The 15,629-nt window shown below is 37.1% G+C and overlaps 1 protein-coding gene across 2 annotated transcripts in view; it reads left to right on the top strand.

The window, feature by feature from the left end:
* Positions 1 to 15,629, top strand: part of LOC127966630 (rab GTPase-activating protein 1) — a 92,893-nt gene that overhangs the window by 44,211 nt on the left and 33,053 nt on the right. For both annotated transcript variants that reach the window (XM_052567765.1, XM_052567763.1), the window contains one exon: positions 3,610 to 3,760. In XM_052567765.1, coding sequence (XP_052423725.1) covers positions 3,610 to 3,760 — 151 coding nt within the window. The remainder of the gene's footprint in view (positions 1 to 3,609; positions 3,761 to 15,629) is intronic.

Below are 15,629 nucleotides of genomic sequence, written 5' to 3'. Positions count from 1 at the left end.
CTCTTCAGACTTTGTATTTGCAAAACACATCTCCCGCTTATGACAGTATAATATCATGTCATAAAAAGCAATGTGTTGCACTGAACAAAGGTCTTCTTATTGGAGGAAACAGTTTGCAGTAATAATCCCAATTGTGTTTGTCAGTTTTGAGAGATTGACAGGATAATATCAGTGGTAAAAATCCCTGAGGGAAACGGTTTCTGCATATTACAACACAGTGAAATTATGCACTTTCCTTTTAATCAGGAAAGAAAATGGGCACCAGTGACATTTAAGACATTCCATAAACAAATACAAATATATGCTGGTAAACTTGCCGACCACATTCAGAGATTTACGCCTCTAGCAGGTAAGGATTGTTTTATTTAAGCCTCTCCTTTAGTAAGGTCCTATGGAATGAATTACACACCAGAAGTTCACTTTTATCTGTGTGGCAGGCCGAGTATCACTAATGCCATACTCTCTATATGGTCTCGAGGAAGTCTTGGGGAAGACTATCAGGCTTGCAAGTCAGAAGCAAGATTATTGTAGTAAACTAAAACTGAAAGTATAATTCAAACAAACAAAAATGATAAAATAAAAAATAAATATAAAATAGAATTTGTTATTTGGGTTTATTTCAATATTCCATTTGTAATTTTAATTTACTTTAAAGCTGCGGTAGGTAACTTTTGACGCTCTAGCGGTTAATAAACAGAACTCCTTGCGTCTTGTGGAAGAACATCGTAGCCGGAACTACTTCTCTCTGTTTATGTCTATGAAGAATCACAAAGGTACTTGGTTACTCCGCCGCGGTATCCCCGAAGCAATCTAAAATATAATATATAAACACTTATTATAGGTGCACCGTAGTGGTTTAGGACAAGCTAAAAACACGGTTTGGGAAATGGATTCATGGTGTACTTGCTTATTATATACAGTTTTCTACATTTTGAACACAAACAAAGTTACGGACCGCAGCTCTGATTGGTTGTTTCTTACCGGGAGCGATGGAGTTTCTGCAAATTGCAATAGGACCACTGGGAGGAGCCAGAGGAGCTTGATTTTTACACAGATCATCTGTCTCATATTCTACTGTCAGGACATAATGACAGGTTTAACAAATATGTAAAAAATATATTTGTACAAAAGTTACCTACAGCAGCTGTAACTTGATTTACTAAAAAAAAAAAACATTATATATATATATATATATATATATATATATATATATATATATATTAGGGCTGGGCGATATGGCCTAAAAATAAAATCTCCGATTTTATTTTTTTAATTCGATTTCTGATTTTTAAGGAAAGCAATAAGTACAAACAGCAGACAACTTAAAGCAAATTTTGCTTTTATTTAATCAAAAGTAGGGCTGCTCAATTAAGCCGGTTCTATAATCAGCAGTTTAAATTCCATCAGGTGCGTGATTTCACATCGAGCAGCTGTTACTACACAGAGCCGTTGTTAACTGAGAAGATGCGCAAATAAACGCTGAAAATGAAGTGGATTTGCGCATCTTCTCAGTTATGGCTCCTTGTAGTAACAGCTGCTCGATGTGAAATCACGCACCTGAGGGAATTTACCGCTGATTAGAAAACTGGCTTTTCTGATGAGATGCGCATTAACGATCGGCCGATAGTGATCGGAGCAGCCCTAATCAAAAGCAAGACAAATGTAACCCCCATTTTCATATTCGGCTGGTGCTGCTGCTTTTGACTGCGATGGGCTTTAGGCAGCGTGGGGTCTTTTGCTCCACATCTGTCGCAGCAAACCCATACCAGTTCCAAACAACAGATGATTTTATTCCTTTCTTGGGAACAAACTTCCAACTCTCACTGGTAGCCATGTTGTTGCTTGCTGTTTCGTGTGTGCTATGTTGTTGTTGTCGCTTGCCATACTGCCATGTGAAACTAACGGCAGTATGGCAAGTTACTCAATAACTCGAGTTACTTATTTTTTAAATCGCCTGTAACAAAAAATTCGAACTAATTCATTAAATCGATTTTTCGACCAGGCCTGATATATAATATATCTATATCTATATATATATATATATATATATCAACTAGGGCCGGGACTTTAACGCGTTAATTGAGATTAATTAATTACACAAAAAATAACGCGTTAACTAAGATTAATTAATTACAGAAAAAAAAATTCCCGCATTTTTAATAACTTATTTTTGCACCGCGGAACGTTTCTCACTGGATTTGTTTCGGCGGACCGATTATACTGGAGCACCAACTAGCGTTCGCTTCGCATATCACTGCAGCACATCGAGCCTCAAGTATCACCTCATCGCAAAACATATAGCAGCTAGCGTGGACTTTACACTTTATGTTGAACTATGTATTATTTTGTTGGTGCAACAGTTTATGTTGAACTCTTTATTGTTTTGGCCAAGGTTATTGAGAGTTGGACTTAGTATGTTATGGCCTCTGAAGCAACAGAGAGATGTTTTCTAATAGTCAGTGTTTCCAATGTTCTGAATGTACTTGACAGTATTGTGTTTTACTTAAAAAACACTTTACAGAAGGTTCCAGCACCTATAAGCTTCCTGAATTTCTAAAATGTACTATTTCTAAATTGTTTCTAAATATGCTATTGCTACACTTCATGGCAAAAATTGCACTGGTCTGCTAGACTTGGTTGAACAAAAATAAACAATATTTTGTTGCTTAAGCTTATGTATTCAGTCATTATTCAATGGTATACTTTAAATCCATGTGAAAAAAAATTACTTCTCACTGTTCTCAGGTCAAATATTTATATGCGATTAAAATGCGATTAATTTCGATTAATTAATTACAAAGCCTCTAATTAATTAGATTAATTTTTTTAATCGAGTCCCGGCCCTAATATCAACATTTGAGAAATTCTTCGAAACATCATCTTTTGTCTCCTACAGAATATTCAAATATTTGTTTTGTCTTGTTTATTTTATTGTGAAGTGTGTGCACAGGAAAAAAGGTCTATTGTCAATAGTGTAGCCATGTATGAAAAGGCGCACATAGAAGTCAGTTTAAACCAAGCAGCCCTCTATTGGTCAATGCGACCAACTTTTTAACACACATGGACTTCACTTGAAATGACTGGATTTCACTGGATGGTGTGACCGAACCTGTGTAAAAGGTGTAAAGCATACAAAATCACATTTATTTTGTGTTCAAGGGTTAGTCCACCATACATTTTGTCATTAATTACTTACCATCATGTCATTTTAAAACTGTAAGACGTTTGTTCATTTTTGGAACACAAATGAAAATATTTTTGATGAAATCGAAGAGCTTTTTGACCCTGCATAGAAAGCAACACAACTACCACTTTTAAGCCCAAAAAATGTAGTAAGGACATCATTAAAATAGTCCATGTGACATCAGTGGATGTGCTGCGCAGAAGAATGCACACGCTTACATCATGGTACTGGCGGTGGATTGACCCGAAACAGAAGAAATCGGTGAATAAAATAATCATTTTTGTTTTCTTTGCACACAAAAAGTATTATCATAGCTTTGTAAAAGTACGGTTAAAACACTGATGTCAAATGGACTATTTTCATGGACCGTCTTAAATGGAAGTACTGTATTTATTTTATAACCATGAGTTGTAATGTTTCATCAGGCATCTGAACCTGGCTGTGCGACCCAAACCGCTCCCGGCGCTGGTGCGCAGTGGTGTCCCAGAGGCCTTGAGAGGGGAGGTGTGGCAGCTACTGGCCGGATGTCATAACAATGACCATCTGGTGGAGGAGTACCGCACACTCATCACTAAGGTAGACCTACAGTTCCTATCCTCCACTTCAGTGCACCAGAGGCACATCTGATGACATAAGGCAGAGTAAAGGATTGACTCCAATGCATCTTCTCCATTATCAGTGGATCAAAACATTTGGAACATATATCACAGTTAATTATTCATATAACTGTTATTTCAGTCTCTAACCTTAAATATGCCTTAGGCCTTGTTTTTTTTCGTGTCTAGCGTATTGTTTCAGTTGGCTTCAGTGGGAGTGCTGCGTTTGTAAAAACGTATGCGTCTGTTTCACGCTAAGCACGGCACCTGGCACAAAGAGTTTAAAAAAAGTTCAAAGTAAAACGCAGCACTTGCCAATGTCACCTTTTACTCAGCCGTCCAATCACAGTGAAGAAGGGGCAGGACAAATGCCACGCCGACATAACATCCTACTGAACAACAATAGAGAAGTTAATATTGCTTGTCTCATGTAGTATTAATGTCTGTATCAGAAGGCACCCACAGACCACCATAATAGTGATATGAACAGTAATGCTTAAAAAAACATTTCATTTGTGATGCATCAGGCACGCTACTGCCACAGACACTCTGTATAATAGCAAACAAAGTGTTTCAACTAAAAGAAACGTTTTGCCTGTAAAGAAACAGATTCAAGCATTCAATGATCCCCATAGTATAAATCAATATAAACTTATACGTGTAGTGTGTCTTTATATACACATAATAAATATACACCGTACACACACATATATTATATGAACAAAAACTTTTATTTTGGATGCGATTAATCACGATTAATCAATGCAAAGCACTACTTTATCTGCTTTAGACATGGTTTTAGCTAAAAATCTTCTCTAAGCATTTTAAGGAAGATAAAAGTCAGTTACATCTAGGATGGGCTGAGGGTGAATAAATTAACTGCAAATGTTCAACTTTTGGGTGAACTATCCCTTTATACGTTTGTGTGTAACTTGTCCTGCACCATCTGTTTTGTAGATATGAATGATACCCAATAACCAGCTTGTGTTATGTTATGTTGTCTGACTTATTAAATTCCTTTGAGAAAGTACATTGTGATAAATTGCAAGAGTATCACTAATATTTTTAGAAGAGTTTACTAGTTAAAGAAGATGCATGTCTTTGTGTATTCACAATATGCTGATCACTTGCAGAAATATTCCACTATCAACGTCTTTTCCAGAATAGAAGCTAAAACAGAATCTTGACCTTTTAGAAGCCAATTTATCTGACTGATATGTAGTCCAGAGGGCACTGGAAATTTTGGAGAAAGAGGATAGGGGTGGGATAAGTTCATGTTGCAAGCCAGCCTCAAACCTTATCCAAATAAACACTACAGCTCAATGCATCATGTCTCCAAAAAGCATTTTTGCTAAAATTTTTGCCTTAAATTTAGTGCATATTTTAGCTTAATATTACCAGCAAATGCCCATTCAGATATGTAAGGCCATCTTTTAAGATTCTAAAGAATTTGGTTTGGAAGAAAAAACTGAGTTTCTCGGAAAAAGCTATAATTACGTCTCCACTGTACAAGGACGGAGAGAGTGCATAAAACACACTTCGTAATATTCTGCATTACTCAGTTTGGATCGAAATGGCCCAGAGTTCCTGAGAGCCGCTCGATAGTCTAGTAATAGCAGAAGCATTTTATACGATTAGCAGTAGCATTGGATTGCTAATGTCTAAGTAAAGTGTATTACAAAGCAGGACTCGACTACAAAGACTTGTTTTCTTTCTCAGACCTTGTTGTCTATTCGGAGCCTGAACGTGTAAATGTAAAGTGACTTCTTTGTTTCATTATGAATTCATGCAGATGTTAGTCTACTACATCTTTTGTGTGTTGCGAACTTTCAGTTTTGTAACTTGGTGTTTTTCATTCTAGAGTGCTGATTCTGTGCATCCTTCACTTTAGAGAACATAAATAAACCAGCAGCAGCATCATATATATTCGCTGTAACATCCCGTTTAGCAATTCTGCGTGCGAACTCTGTACAGTCGTGCTACTTGACCCCAGGTTTTTACCCGAGGGAGGCCCGTCAATGTACTGCATCTTGTCAGTCATTTCAGCATGTCCCCAAGGTTCCTCACAGTGGTTGGGATATTTTCATGAAAACAGGAGCTTTACTGCGCTGAAGTCTCGGCCTTTTCCCAAACAACATTCAAGAGCACTATTCTCAGAAAGCAGCCTGTGCCTTAATGTGTTTTGTCTCTAATGTAAAAAGCTGGTTGTCCCTCGTAAAGGTCTTGCTCTTCACTGCACTTCACGGTGTTTATTGTGGCTTCCTTTATCCTGTGTGACTAGAAAGGCTTGAACTTTACCCCCTGGGTGTAAGTAAAATCCTATTTGTGATGGCTAATTTTACTGTTGATTTAGCAACTATAAATTTTATTTCAGGGTATTTTTTTATACAGAATTATAACGTAATTGATGATATTAAATAGCTATCTAATTAAAAAAATAAAATAAACATTAATTGGCCTTGACATCGAAGTGAATATAGTGTTATAATGATCCGCCAGAATTTCAATGGTGGTGTATTCCTAATAAAAAAAAAAATGTCATTATGAAATCATTAAAAAATAAATATGACTGGGGAGAAATATTTAATGCTGGTAATTGGCAGGTGTGGCAAAAACTTGTACTTAATTTTGGACGTCAATAACACTAACAGGTTAATTTTCCTGGAACGTCCATGGAACAGACATAGCCGTATTGGGGCTTTTTTTGTTAGTTAAGCTACTTGGTCACAGTGATTTCACTGGGCACAGCCATGTCAGCTGTCATTATGTACAGAAAACATCCCGCAGCACTGAGGTCCCAGGTGGCTACAAGATGTTCCTCTCTCTCACCCACCACAAAGTCCAAATAAACTTGATGTGCACACTGAGTTTGTGTGAGATTGTTAGGACAACAGCCGTGCTGAGCAGCTCCTGAACATATAGCTTTGTTTCATAAGCCATACCGAGCCAAACAAACCAACTTTTGTATCTTATTCTTCAGAGAATGCTGCCAAAATGTAAACTCGTTCCTTTTCCACCATTTATCTCTATTATGTCAAAGTTTTGTATGTCTTGTACACAAAGTGTAATTACATGAAAACAGAACAGTCATAATATCCATGGAAATGTCCTGATCCAATTCTGGCAACGCTGAAGACCGGCACATGTTTATGCAGCGATCCAGAGTTATCATTTGTGTTTAAGAAGAATTGCTCATGACAAGAGCAGGTTTTGCCAGCTCTTTCGACACGTGGAGTTGAATGAATACTGTGAATGCTCAAAGATTTCTTTGTTCAGGATTTAGGAAAAAATGCTTGTTTAAAAAAAAAAAAAAAAAGATAGTCTGCAGTTTTCTCTGGATGGTCAAATCCACAGTGTGGCACCGATTAAGAGAGGAGGAATACTTCGAAACCATAACCAGCTTCCTAGAAATAATCTGGGTTTTATATCATATATATGCCATTTTATAGCCTATCCTAAATCTTTTCCCATCTTACTGGAAGAGCATGCAACTTTGGATTGGTTATAATATCTATATAATGCTCAAAGTGCATTATCAAGCAAAACTCATTTTTTAACAGAATAAGTAAAAACATAAGCCTTTTTGCCATTCATATTTTCTCAAAATTTACATAGAAATTTTATATTTGAAAAATAATAAAAAATTATATGAATAATAAAGCAGCATTGCTTTACAAATGTATCATGTATTATTTATTGCATACTAATATTTTCTATATTTTCAAATCTCATGACAATTCATACACCTCATTTTATGAGGTGGCTAATTCGTATGAATTTGTACTACCTCATGCGTGAAAATTCATAAGATTTTCGCAAAATCTTATGTATTTTACAAGTTGCATAATTTGTATTAATTTGTGCAATTGACCTTCACGTAACCCTACCCCTTAATTACCTGTCACTGGGGTCTAGACAAATCATACAAAATCGTAGGAGCAAAGTTGTAAAGCTTTATACGAATTATCCACCTTGTAAAATACGTATGAATTGGTCGTTTTTTCTGTAAACTGGTATCGGTATCGGCCCAATACTGCACTTCTGTACTCATACTCATAAACAGTGTTAATTTTGACAGCAAATTCGGATTTAGTCTTAGTCTTAGTCTTTTGAATAACACACCATTTAGTTTTAGTCACATTTTAGTCATCAGAAATGTTTTAGTCTTAGTCTAGTTTTAGTCGACTAAATATCATAAGAGTTTTAGTATTAGTCTAGTCTTAAGTCTTTTAGTCTTAGTCTAGTTTTTTTTTAGTAGAACAAAGTCAACTTAGTTGACTTGACTAAATGTTTCCATCAGTCTGTTATGGAATGGTATTTATAAAATAAACAAGGCCTGCTCTCAATGAAAAATATACATGCTCTCTGAAAAAGATATGCATTCGTCCTGAATGATATGCAATGCATATGACATTCTTTCAAGATGAAGTACAGTATTATTGAAATAGACAACCACCTATATTATATTTGTATTGTATGTTCATTCTATTTCTTTATTTGTGCTATTTACACAAAGTTTAAATTTTTTTAAGTTTGTTTTTGTTCATTTAAAATAGCACTGCATAGTCTTCACTGTAAAATAAAATACACAATCAACCAAAATGTATTCAGACACCTTCAACGTTTCTTACAATATCACAGTTTATTTGCTGTAGTTTAGAAATTGGTAATAAAATATGACAATAACTCAGGGTTAAACTGTGTCAGAACAACAAATTCATCTTGATAATGTCTGATGCAATGCTTAATTTGGTTCAGTCTGTGGTGTGAAAAGGTTGCATTAGAAATTAAAGAAAGAAACACTTAAGCAAAACATTTTTTTTTAGTCACTAGTAAAACAATATAATCTATTCTATCTGATTTTCGGATTGACTTTGGATAAATTCTTGTTAAAACTACAAAGTAATTCAATCAAGAGCAGTGAGTGATTTACTTTCATTTTCATACAGTAAAGACACTGACAGCAGAACTACTAAATTAGGCGCGGTCACTTTAAGAGACAAATGCACCCATTATAAAGATACGCATCCGATTTCTTTCCAACGCTTTACTTTCACTTAAGACATAACTACAGACTTTTTCGAACACACTTTCCAAGACGGGTATTTCGACATATTTAGTATGTATTTGTTGTCGGTACAAAAGCAAGAAGACTTTGAGACGCGTCTCTGCTTGCTCCCTGAACACCAGAACACCGCGCTGCTGAATTGAGCTCTTTCACTTTTCGCTCTTTTTCTTATGTTTATTTAAAATGCGATTTGTATTTGTTCGTTCAGGTGCAGGAGGACGCAAACGTCCTGAATGAGAGCTCGGTTCAGTGTTGCGCGAGTAACCAGCTGCTCAGTTCAACTTTCCCGCATCGCGGGGCTGAAGCCAACTTGTTGTGTTGAATGCTTGGAGCACGTTATAAAACGTATTCTTAAAATACACATTTCTGTTTTAATAAATGCTCATATTAAAACATAGCATTACACATAAGTAGGTACAAAAATAATCAGTGATACATTTACGACCCCATAAAAATTTGGGTTGCAATGGCATTTCAAAAGGTTGCAGTGTAGTTCCCTGTGTAAACAACTTAACTGTTATGAAAACGTCCTCGAAACTGTGCGAATTTCTGCAAACTCATCTTTGTTCTCTTTTCTGTGTAACTGCTGCTGCTTTGTTTAGCTGTTGCGCTTGCATTTGCCGCGGCTTTTTATAATGGCTCGCTGCTTCTGCATAGATCAACCTACCCTCAAAGATTCGCACTGATTGGATCTCTTCTCCATTCGTCCCTCCCATATATTTTCGTCTCATTTTTATTCGTTGACTAAAGTGTCAGTTATATTTCGTCACGTTTTTCGTCATCATATCTGACTTTTTATTTAGTTTTTATTTAGTTTTCGTCCGTGAAAAAGGTTAGTTGACGAATATTTTTCGTCATAGTCTTCGTCAACGAAATTAACACTGCTCATAAAAATGCCCCGATACTAAAAGCCGATATCCACACAGCATGTGAACAGAGCTGTGTCCAGAAAAAGAAACACTGACAACAGAACAACAGAGTAGAATGAAGTTATAAGAGATTAAGGATGTCTATGAAGTAAATGCAAGTAATTATTATAATGTTAAACATTTGTAACTGACGCCTGTATAGCGCCTGTTATAGTTCGGTTGGATATGTAAAAAGCATGCAAGAAAAACTGTGCACAAGTTACTAAAGTTATTTGACGGTGATGAGAGTGAGAGAGAGAGTAAGATGAATTTTGATTAAAACTAAATCGTAAATATAAAACAAACAAAAACGATATGGGCATTCACTATAAACAACATTTATTATAAATGTCAAGCATACACGATTAAATTATTTTAGGAAAATGTTTTGTGATTACAGTATTATTGAGCTTCTGCAATGGAGCAGCTCTAATGCACCATTAAAATGAACAGTGAAAGTAACAAAAGCTTACACAATACATTTTAACAGGTATAATTACGTGTGGAAATATCTGTTTGCTAAATGAAGCCAACTAACATGATTTTTCTTCTTCTTACTATTATTATTATTATTTTGTCTCTGTACCCAGCATTTGTAAAAAAAAAAAAAATATATTAAAAAAAAAACACAGAGACATGCTGTGAAAGTACAGGTATTGGTATTGGTATTGGTATCGTCCAGTACCAAAAATGAAACTATTGGTATCGGACTCGTTCTGAAAAGAGTGGTATCGTTGCATCCTTAGTATTTTATTTAATATTCTCATAAAAAAACAACATTTTTACATGCATTGTATTTTTTTTATATTGCTACATTTCCTTACACATGCTGTATTATGAGAGGGTACCTGACTGCAACCTTCACTAAGATGACTCAAAGACAGCCTTTATAGCGAGGCCTTGATGAAAGGTCTTGTTTCCACTCATCTAGTTATCACAGACCTGCACTTTTCATTGTCTGCCCTCCTAGTGCTCTAAACTCTGATAGAAGAGGGCTAAAATGATCCCTCATAGGCTTTAAGTGAAACCTACACCGCAAACCACACGTTCCTCTCACGTAATTGCATTATTAGTAATTAATTAGTTTTCTTAACCTTATAGCCAATTCAAAAGCTGCAGCTGTCTCTAATATTTATATATTTTTTTTCAGCAGTGACAGATGTTGAACCAGGAAAGTTGTTGAACTTTATTTTTTGTAACAACAAATCCTCTCTATTTTCCTTATGGTTTGCTTTGTGTGTGCGTGTTTGTGGTTGATGCCTGGGAACCATGGTGATTCATTTCTTAAAAGCGTCGCACAAAGAATAGTCATGCTCTCAGAGTTTTGCCATTGTGTTTAATTCAATGGAGGCATTGACGGCCCACATTTCTATTTTGAGTTGTTATCACGGAACTGGCAGGCTGCTCTATAGTTCAACGCTTACGGCAAGTTAAGCAACAAAGTGACATTGATGAAACAGTCTGTTTCCGCTTCCAATCAAATTTTTAGTGAGAAATATAGAATTTCCATTGTTTTGAGAGAAATGCATCCCTCCTAAATATCTAGGCCAAATGGCTGGATTAAGACGAGTGTTGATTTTCACCTGGGCTGGGTCATAAATACAGGACACGTCTTAACATCAGGACTTGAGTGATGACTAGGTTTACTGAGCGCCTTCACCTTTTCCTTGTATTACTCAAGTACTACCACTCTTTCAAACCCCAGTGACTTTTCATTTATTTACACTTGTTGACATGAAAGTGACAGGTACAGTACAAGTGCTGTTAAAATGTGAGGTTTGGACCCTGCTGGTGTTCATGTATGGACAAAAAGACTTGAAACACTCTTTAAAATATCTTCTTCTGTGTTCCACTGAATAAGAGAACAGGTTTGGAATGACATGAAGTTAAATAAGGAGTGAATGATAATAGCTTTAAGTGTTTTAAGTGGTGACTTGCAAATGCAATCAACTCTGTAATGCACTGCAAACTGGCATGGACTCTGCAGTCAATCCCCATTCACATGGCTCTAGGTCTGTTTTTGTTCATCGAATATTAATGGTAACAAGCATCAGATTTTGGATCCTTGGTTCACTTTGCACCCATCTGCACACCCGAGCATGTTTGTCGGGCTGCATTTCTTTGGCTCAAACTATTACCAGATGTTCCAGTGTCCATAAACACAGATGCAGAGGTCAGACATACACACAGATTTCTCTAGACACTCCTCACACACCACCCCATGCAGTGAATAAAAACAAACGTCTAACACAAAGCCTGGCCTGTTAGTCTGCGGCAGGCTGCACCTCTTCTCACTTCAAGTCCTGGCCTTCTAAACACAGCACAGTAAATATCCGTCTCCGCTCCAGGCATGACTTATAGGGTTAGGTCACCCAAAAATGAAAATTAGGCTGTGTTTTACTCACCCCCGAGGAATCCTAGGTGTATATGACTTTCTTCTTTCAGACAAATCAAGTCGGAGTTATATAAAAAATTCTCCTGGCTATTCCAAGCTCTATCATTGCACTCACCGTGTGTTGCAGCGCTTCAGTCCAAATGAAGTTAAATAAAAATTGCCCATCCATAAAAATAAAAAATAAAGTGTCTCACGTGGCTCCAGGGGGGTGAACAAAGGCCTCCTGTAGCGAATCAATGCTTTTTTTTTTTAAACTACTTTAATCTAGTTTACGCTAGTTTATGCTACACAGAAGTAGCTCTGGGTGGATGACGTATGAGCTTGGCTTTGCGCATGCGCCGCTCAGAAGTGAACAGCGGAGAGATCAAAACAAAACAGCGGTCACTAAGTAGAAGTACAAAAGAGGATTTATAAAGAAGAATGTTGGAGGGTTTTGATATACAAACATTGGTTTTCACGAGACTCACCAGGACATGCGCCTATAGCCCCTTTCACACTGCACGTCGGACCCGCAATATTCCCGTAACATTGCCTGGTCGTCTTCTGTGTGAAAGCAACCACATCCCGGAATTGATTACCGAATCGAACCCGGGTCGAGGACATAGTAACATTGCGGTAATCGATCCGGAACGAGCGCTGTGTGAACAAAAGCCAGATCTAATTCCGTATCGAAGTGATGACGCGCGTTATCGCGCGACTCTTTTACCGGCTGTTTTGAAGGAAGATCAACATTCGCGACGAAAACATATGTGCAAACTGTAATGAAGCAGAGATCAGTTAGTTCCTCACTTTCCGCGCTGACTCAGAGATCGTTTGCTTGCTTCAGTTAAAGTATAACGTGCCAAGTGTTGTCGACTCGTACATTACACGTCACGCGCTGATGTCACGTGTCGTTACGGGATCTTCAAGGGTTGTGTGTGAAAGCACGCACATATCCCAGGCAATCACTGGCAGTGTGAAAGTGCCAAATCTAGCGACCAGGGAACAATTACAGGAACACTTTACCCCTGTATTTGCCGGAATGGCAGTGTGAAAGGGGCTTATGTCATCCACCCGGAGCTGCATCAATTCGCAACAGGAGGCCTTTGTGCACCCCCATTTCTTTTATGGATGGGGACTTTTTATTTCACTTCTTCTGGACTGAAGCACTGCAACACCCGCCGACTGCAATGATAGAGCTTGGAATAGCCAGGAAAATGTTTAGTGTAACTGGATCGGTCTGAAAGAAGAAAGTCATATACACCTAGGATGCCTCTGGGGTGAGTAAAACACAGCCTCATTTTCATTTTTGGGTGAACTAACCCTTTAGCAAAACAGATAACAGATAGTCTTGAGCTCCATTGTGTTCAATAGAAGACCTTTTAAAATGGCACATAGTACCATACTTGTCTGTACCAAAATAGCTTCGCTGCTCTGTGGGATTAATGTCACGCTGAATGGTCTAGACCCAGGGGATTGTACAGGGTTTATGGAGGAAGGCTGTGGGTGGTCTATACAGCAAGGTTCTGGCTGGTTTCTGCCGCAGCATTCATGTCCATGTTTGTGAGGCTTGTGAGAGTTTGGCTGACTACTGATGTAAAGCTGCTGCCTCACTATATGAAGGGATGAGTATGTGCTGTTTGTGTTTTCTATGTTTTCACAGAGCAGCTGAGTCAGGCTGGACTTGGCTAACACCTTCCCATCACCACCGGGACAGTCTTTCTCTTATCTTCTCCTATTTCTTGTCAATTATGAAAGTATTCGCAATGCACTTTACCTTTGCAGTGATGGATTGTGATTGATTGTGTAAGTGAAGATGCATATTGAACTGGAAATAAATGTAGGATGGAAATTCATCTGTTGTAATAATTGGTTAGAATTGAGAGGGATTGCTATGTCAGCCATTGATGAGAGTTGGTGTAATAGAGGAAGGCAGGGGAAGTGGAAAAAAAACAAATGTTTTATTTTGTATTTATTTATTAATTTAATTTGAAATTTCATGCACCAAACAAATTGTGTATTATAAATGGTCCTTGTTCATTTCGCAGACTTGTGTGTTTGAAGTTGATGGTTTGCAGATAATGTGTTTTTGTCAGTGGTTTACCAAAATTATTGACACGCAGGTAAGCAATGGTGTCATTGAAGAAACTGTATTTTCATCCTTCAGAGCTTAATTTTTGTCAAATTAAATATGCCGTTTACTCTGTTTTATGTTTCTTTGTTTTGTCGCCTCATTCGATCTCATGCATTCAGCCTTTCCATTCCTCTTTATTCCTTCCATTCCTCCTCATTGTCCTCCTCCTAATGGATGAGCCCAGTGTCGTCCGCTCCCCACCTTTCAAGTTAGGCCTATTTTTAGCCCCTCGTGTGCCTGGCTGAGGGGATGCGTGAAAGTGGGGACTGTGTGTGAGTGCTTGCAGATTCTGACAGTGAAAGAATGAAAGGAGACTAAAGCAGTGTTAATTTCGTTAAAAAAGACGGCAACAAAAATATTCGTTAACGAACATTTTCCTGTGACGAAGACGAGGCGTTGACAAGCTAAAACTAATATCTGATGATAAAAACTATGACGAAATTGATGCCGCATCTTCGTAAACAAGACGAGATGGGACTATAATGTTATTTAAACTAAAACTATGAAAGACTCAAATGACTAAAATGTGACTAAGACTATTAAGCATTTTCGTCTCAAGATCAAGAGTAAGACTAAATCAAAGATGCCTGTCAAAATGAACACTAGACTAAAGGGGTGCTATAGATTTAATATTACCTTGGTGACAGGAAACGGGGTCTAATAAAGGGGAGTTAAATGAAAACAGGCTCTTTCGTGTTAGGAAAAGACTCCAGAGTTCAGTGAATCTGTATTGTCAACATTGTCAACTACAACCAGACTGGCACAAATCATACCACAATATCCTTAGTAATTCAGTTGCCCACATGCACAGATTCTTACTATCTCAGATGTCACCTTTGAACCTAATTTATCTGATAAAATGTTGACATATGAAATAAATGCACAAGATAAATGAGTCCATCTGATTTAATGCTAATTAATGTTTATAGAACGAGCTTTTTTGGTAAAAATTGGTGTTACTTAAAGGGATAGTTCACCCAAAAATAAAAACTCTGTCATTAATGACTCACCCTTATGTCGTTTGAACCTGTAAGAACTTCATTCATCTTTAGAACACATATAAAGATTTATTTTTTGAATTCCCAGAGATTTCCGGCCCTGCATAGACAGCAACACAACTACCACGTTCAAGGCCCAGAAAGACAATAAGGACATTGTTATAATAGTCCATGTGACACCAGTAGTTTACTCATAATGTTATGAAGTTTTTATGAAAAAATTTATTTTCTTCCAAACCAGTCTAAGAAGCCTTGAACATGGTAGTTGCATTGCTGTCTATGTAAGCTCATAAAGCTCTCAGATTTCATAAAAAAAAAAAAAATCTTAATTTGTGTTCTGAAGATGAACGAAGGTCTTACGACTTTG

Source organism: Carassius gibelio, chromosome B10 (assembly GCF_023724105.1).
Source record: "Carassius gibelio isolate Cgi1373 ecotype wild population from Czech Republic chromosome B10, carGib1.2-hapl.c, whole genome shotgun sequence".
NCBI classification, from domain to species: domain Eukaryota; kingdom Metazoa; phylum Chordata; class Actinopteri; order Cypriniformes; family Cyprinidae; genus Carassius; species Carassius gibelio.
Note: the sequence above shows the minus strand (reverse complement) of the source record. Positions and strands in the feature narration are given on the sequence as shown.